Source organism: Haliotis rufescens, unplaced genomic scaffold (assembly GCF_023055435.1).
Source record: "Haliotis rufescens isolate VD_foot unplaced genomic scaffold, xgHalRufe1.0.p SCAF_2, whole genome shotgun sequence".
Lineage (NCBI taxonomy): Eukaryota > Metazoa > Mollusca > Gastropoda > Lepetellida > Haliotidae > Haliotis > Haliotis rufescens.
The window spans coordinates 15017682-15023956 of NW_025963890.1; the positions used below are offsets into that span (position 1 = coordinate 15017682).

A 6275-nucleotide genomic window follows, 5' to 3' on the forward strand; every position below is an offset into this window, starting at 1 on the left:
TCGTCCCACAGCCTTAACGCCACGTAAACACACCATCCCCATAATCTAAGGGGGCACGGGTGGCCCAGTCGTCTAACTTATGATTGTGGGTTCGAATCCCGGTTCGCCCCGATTATGTTTCTAGGTTTGTCAGCACCATACCAGTGCTCGTGGGTTTCACCGAAATGGTAAACGTCTGAGACCTGCATCACTTCGGGCTTTCCTCCCACATTAAGCTGACACGCCGTGGTATGACTGGAATACTGTTAAAAGCGGCGTTAAACCCAACCCACCCATAATCTAAACATGTTTAGACTTTAATATTGCATCCTCTGGCCCAACGTTCGATGATCAATGTTGCGTTGGTCAAACATTTACGTAGACCATTGCGCCAAGGGTGGCCTAACGTTGCCTGCAATCTGGGCTTGGCCTTGAAATGTGGTCCGAAATGTGTATACATACACTGAAAACATCAGATAGGTCTAGTGTCGATGGGTTACTGTTGCTTCTCAAAGGCCACTTGAGAGATGTAATAAGGGGAAAGAATGAGGGATACCATCCATTTCACACAGTCCGTAGTAGTAAATCGTATCAATATAAGGGAGATAACGTTTCCTGTCATGGATTAGTGAAGCTGGAGTTATTCCCCTTGAAATCCGGCCCATTTTGTACAATAGCGGGAGAATAAAGATGTAAATAACCACAGCCATCGTTAATGAATTAAGTGCATTTAATATTTTTTGAACATATACTTACCGTATATCCTAAGAAACCATCATTCAATCCGTACTATTATGGTAAGGGGCGATCGGGTAGTCTAGTGGTTAAAGCGTTCGCTCGTCACGCCGAAGACCCGGGTTCGATTCCCGACATGGGTACAATGTGTGAAGCCCGTGATATTGCTGGAATATTGCTAAAAGCGGCGTAAAACTACAATCACTCACTCACTATTATGGTTATTTAAGAATAATTTGTGAAATGATGTATTGGTGTGACATGATATGATCCTACTTTCTAAAACACCAGTAACTTCATGATCCAGCTGAGCACACAAGAACATCAGACTGCAACACTTCAGAACAAAACAAAACATACTTTAATACGCCTATAACAAAACATAGATCTACCAATGGTTTTTTTTACCAAAAAATGTTATTGAAAAGTACTTTGTTTTCAATCAAAGCACATGCTAATATTATCTAATGTTTAAAATTATGGATATAAGAGAGGACTTTGTCAAATTGTAATAAACAGGATTGATTCTGTATATAAAGTTCGGCAAGTTCTAAGCTATTTCTTGCTTCATGTCCATATAAACAGTTTATCTAGCACACGAATAATTTCTGGATCCATCTGAACACACAAGAGCAGCAGGCTGCAACAAATGACTGTGTCTGCTGGGACTCCACAGAGGGCTGTGGTTTTTCTGTTTCATCAAGGTCACTCAGATCAATCTCCACAAAGTCAGCTGTGATGACAATGGGAACATATGCCGGCTGAGGAGAAGGGTCGGGTAAGGGGATCTCGGTGACGGGCAGGGATGTAAGGGGGCTGGGCCAAAACTCAGAATCAACCCTTGGGTGCTTGAAGGGAAAGAAACAAAATCCGCAAAATCAATATAGGACATTATAGGACCAAATCATACTTGAATAGTAAACCCAAAAAATGTGGTTAGAAAAATCTATGAAAGGAGGAAAACAAACGACGCTTTATGACAATAATCCACTTTAGATGTGTCAGAGACACAAGTGAGAAAGTAGGTAGTGCAAATAGAAACAGTTAGGCCCAGTTATTTTTTAGGTGTTTTCATATGGTAGGCTAACCGGGAATGGGCCTCACTACGAAAAGATCATTAACTTTAGCTTCCTAAGGCCTATATCGACACTGATAACTTCAACTAAAGCCAATAAGATATGACGGGGTGCAAATAGGCGACATTTGGGCCAACATCATGGTTGTAAACAAATGTTAACACAGTGCTCCCGCGGGGACCTACTATATGAGGGACAGGAGGGTTCATTTGCGACACAGCCAGGCTTGGTGTAGAAGGCTTGACTAGTTCATCATGAGCTGTGAGGCAAAAATACAACATTGTACTTTGTAGCTTACAATTTCACGCTGCCATAAGTTGTATTGTTTTAATCAGTCCACTTGTCAATCTTACGAAATGTGAGCAATGCATAAGAATTGAAAATTGATTTAATAATTAAATATCAAATGTAACAACTTTGGTCCAGATTATCCGGGAAACAGAAGTGACAAAACAATGTTTAACCTAATTTTTATGTACACAGCTCAGTGAAGTCTGAAGAAAAAGTTCACATCAGCAGACCTTCACACTAAGTGAAACTCCCGACACTCAAATAAAAATCTTGCCTTTTTATCCAAAGCGGAAACAAATAAATACCGAAACCAAAGAACCCAGAAGACATGTATTCAATACCTTGGTGGTAAATGCTTGCTACGTTCGCAAACATGATTCACAAATCAAGATAAACTGTCAGAAAGTAAACTTATGCAGCGAATTCGATGGATCTAACGTTGTGAAGTCAACAACAAAATGGCGTCGTTTAAACTGACAACGTCACCAGGGAGACTTGATCTCGCGAGAGTAAAGGAAATCACGTCATTTTGGTGGTTCTTGGATGCCTTGGCGCTAATAACACGTGCGCAACGTTGCCTAGTCAAGTTCCAGACTATCCACCTCCGTTCTTCGTCAACATGACACAGAAACGCAGCTCTCTATCCACCGGACCCGTGAAGATCCCGGGGTAGAATAGGTCTTCAGCAACCCATGCTTGCCGTAAAAGGCGACTAACGGGATCGGGTGGTCAGGTTCGCTCACTTGGTTGATGCATGTCATCGGTCCCAATTGCGTGGATCGATGCTCATGATATTAATCACTGGATTGTCTGGTCCAGACTCGATTGTTGACAGACCGCCGTCATAGAGCTGGAATATTGCTCAGTGCGGCGTTAAACAACAAACCAACCAACCAACCAATCTCTATCCACCGGGGACGGTCGGAAGGCCCGGGTTCGATTCCCGACATGGGTACAATGTGTGAAGCCCATTTCTGGTGTCCCCAGCCGTGATGTTGCTGGAATATTGCTAAAAGCGGCGTAAAATCAAACTCACTGACTCACTCTATCCACCGGATCTTAATGGAAACCAATGATGCTCATATTACAAAAAGTAAACCTACCAGTTTTATACGTAGCGTTTCAGTAGATAGTCAAAATCAGAATGGCGTCAATCGAACAGACAAATTTCGAAGGTGCTCCAAATTTCGGACATCACTTGGGAAAACATTTCTTATCATCAAACATTAAATTCGTGTAAATTCACTTCTAAAGCAATTGGATCCAATAAACCATATCTGCTTACCCTAAAAGGCGACTATGCTTGTCGTAAGAGGCGACTAATGGAATCGGGTGGTCAGGCCTGCTGACTTGGTTGATGCATGTCATCGTATCCCATGCGTGGATCGATGCTCATGATGTCAATCACTGGATTGTCTGGACCACACACGATTATTTACAGGCCGCCGTCATATAGCTGGAATATTGCTGAATGCAGCGTTAAACAACAAACAACAAACCATATTTATCACAAAAGCTGACTTAAGAAGTCGAGTGGGTGAATGTTGTTTTATACAACAGTGAGTAATGTTCAAGTCGCGAGTCTTGACCTTACAATCAAGGGGTTGATATTAAGAGCCCGACCACCTCGTATACGGCAGGCATACCTTGTTTACTTGGGACCAACTGTGTAATATCGTGTACGGACATCTTCCCGAGGCAAGTGAGTTAACTGACTATAAAAGTCCAGTTTCCACCCTTGCCGAACTAGGCTCGTATTATGGAGTTACATTTTGGCTGGACCAACGAGTTTATGCATAGTCCAATCCAAATCGCGCACCGAAATCGAAATCCGGTTCGTAAAGTGTCATGCAGATTTCGGTCGACTGCAGGATTTGCAAAGCATGTGCACCGCTAACTCGATGTCAACAGATTTTTTCTAAATCTTTTCATGTTTTTAATCAAGGTGCTCACGTGATTTGATGCACTTCGCGATGTAAGACTCGTTTTATCACAATATCTATCTTGATTATCGATCAGATCGTCTTGAGTGGGTGCCACCGTTTTGTTTGAAGCAAATGCATGTGATACGAGAGGTTGAATCTGATTGGTCAATAGGAGAGGCATAGAAAGGACATGACTCGTAATAGCCACTGGTGGCGCTACGATCGAGCCCAGGAATTCCAGTCTAGTTCGGCAAGGGTGGAAACTGGACTTTTAGAGTCAGTTAACTCTCCTGCCTCGGGAAGATGTGTACGGATGGCGTGTCACTTTACTCAGGTTTTCAGGTTTGTCTGGTCCAGGCTCGATAATGTCCATACCGCCCTCATATACACTACAACAAAATGTGTTTTGAACACATACAAGACATATTTAGAGTTAAAACATGTTTAGAATTTAACCATGTAAAAAAAAAGTACATATCTTTGGGCATTATATAAATTATAGATAGATGTGTAATATATATTGAAATTTGATATGCAAATCATATTCACAGGCACTCGCATAACATATGCACCACCAGGGCCCTAGGCCCACTTGCACAAAGGGACCGTATCGCTACGACGATCGTACCTCGCAAACTTTAACGCAGACTTACGGTAGTCGTTGCTCTAAGAGCGCTTTGTGCAAGTGGCCCCAGTTCCACAAAGGTGATCGTAACTCCTATACTTTAAGCTTGGCTTACGACAGTCATAGGGTTAAGATCACGTTGTGGAGCGGGACCCTGGACTTGGTACAATATCAACATACAAAAAGGTACAAATAAACCAAGCTTATTTAATGGTGACTAGGAAATTGACACTTTTTTACGACAACAGAACAAAAGAATAATATACGAATTGCGACAACAGAGTGTGAGTAAGCTGGGTTTAACGCCGCTTTTAACATTATGCCAGTTATATCACGGCGTGTCAGCTTAATGTGGGGGGAAAGCCCGAAGTGATGCAGGTCTAAGACGTTTACCACTTCGGTGAAACCCACGAGCACGGGTATGGTGCTGACAAACCTAGAAACATAATCGGGGCGAACCGGGATTCGAACCCAAAATCATAGGTTTCTGGCGTGCCCAGGGGACGCAACTCTGGACAGCGAATCGCAGCGCCTTAGATGACTGGGCCACCCGTGCCCCCGTGCGACAACAGAATAATATGCGAACTGGTCGCTGTATGTTGATACCCAATTCATAACAGAGAACAATGTTAATGCCGCCCTAAACGGGAGCAATGTGTGAAGCCCACTGCTGGCGTCTTCCGCGTTGATATTGCTTGAATATTGGTACATAATCATGGTCTTTGAAATCTTTTATTATACAATTTATTTCTCTCCTCTAAATATGTTTTTCCTGATGCAATAAACTTGTAAATATTGATATTAACGAACACATCTGCATTAAAGTCTGTATGTATTTCTGTAGTCTGTCTTACAGACCCTGATACAAATATATGTCAAATACAGCCCATGCAAGTCTATAATGTTTGGCAAGTCTAGATTACTGCAGTATCTGAAAATGAAGAGAGTCACTGGGCTCCCTTTTATGTATATTTCATATTAAGATAACTGAACAACTGTTTTTTCTGTGCGATATGTTCATTTCAGAGACTAGATGTTAGTCTAGTATTTCTGGAAATAAACAACTTTTCAGGCTGTGAAGTGTTTAAACTGACAAACAATTGCGTCCAAATGTCGAGCATCTTGCAACAGTACTGAACGCTGTAGATTGGCGTAACCTCTCTGCGAATCTCTGCAATCTGTTGTACCAAACGCTTGTCGAGGATACCACTGGAATAGATCCCATTCTAAACACGATCGGCCATTTCTGCTGAAAGTAGTTGGCAGTCACGGAAGGGGCCATGTTTGCCCATTGGAGCAGATACTGGTTCGACGATCCTCATGCGCAGGCTCCTTTCATTCGTGACCAACTCGTGTTATTCCGGGACAAGCCGAATAGCAGGTTACCCATCGTCATTCGTCGTTTCTTTCCGTAACAAGTACCGGAATGACACGAGTGGGCATTATGTATATGTACCTTCACCAAGCCCTCTTTATGCGGACCTTCCATTACTGCGGCCTGAAACTCCACCATCACTGACCTCAAGTCACCGTGACATAAACTGACGATCGAGTACGTGACAACACTATAATATAGTTTGTTTACAACTCTATATCTTAGATATTATCTCAATCATTTCCGACCCTACTCCCATTAAACCTTTA

At 42.5% G+C, this 6275-nt stretch overlaps 1 protein-coding gene across 1 annotated transcript; it reads right to left on the reverse strand.

Moving 5' to 3' along the window:
• Positions 1 to 1103: 1103 nt before the first annotated feature.
• On the reverse strand, positions 1104 to 2539 carry LOC124135662. Its single transcript, XM_046501105.2, has 3 exons — positions 2423 to 2539; positions 1976 to 2049; positions 1104 to 1562 (listed from the first exon to the last, which is right to left on the reverse strand). Exons 1-3 carry the CDS (start codon positions 2454 to 2456, stop codon positions 1305 to 1307), a joined length of 366 nt encoding a protein of 121 aa, XP_046357061.2. The 5' UTR covers positions 2457 to 2539; the 3' UTR covers positions 1104 to 1304.
• Positions 2540 to 6275: the final 3736 nt, after the last annotated feature.

Bases quoted from the DNA above. Each gene is read 5' to 3' on its own strand.
- LOC124135662 (XM_046501105.2), bottom strand. From the start codon at position 2,456: ATGTTTGCGAACGTAGCAAGCATTTACCACCAAG. The intron at 2,050-2,422 runs GTATTGAATACA...TTTGCCTCACAG, and splicing joins AGCAAGCATTTACCACCAAG to CTCATGATGAACTAGTCAAG. The intron at 1,563-1,975 runs GTAGGTCCCCGC...TTTCCCTTCAAG, and splicing joins ACCCTCCTGTCCCTCATATA to CACCCAAGGGTTGATTCTGA.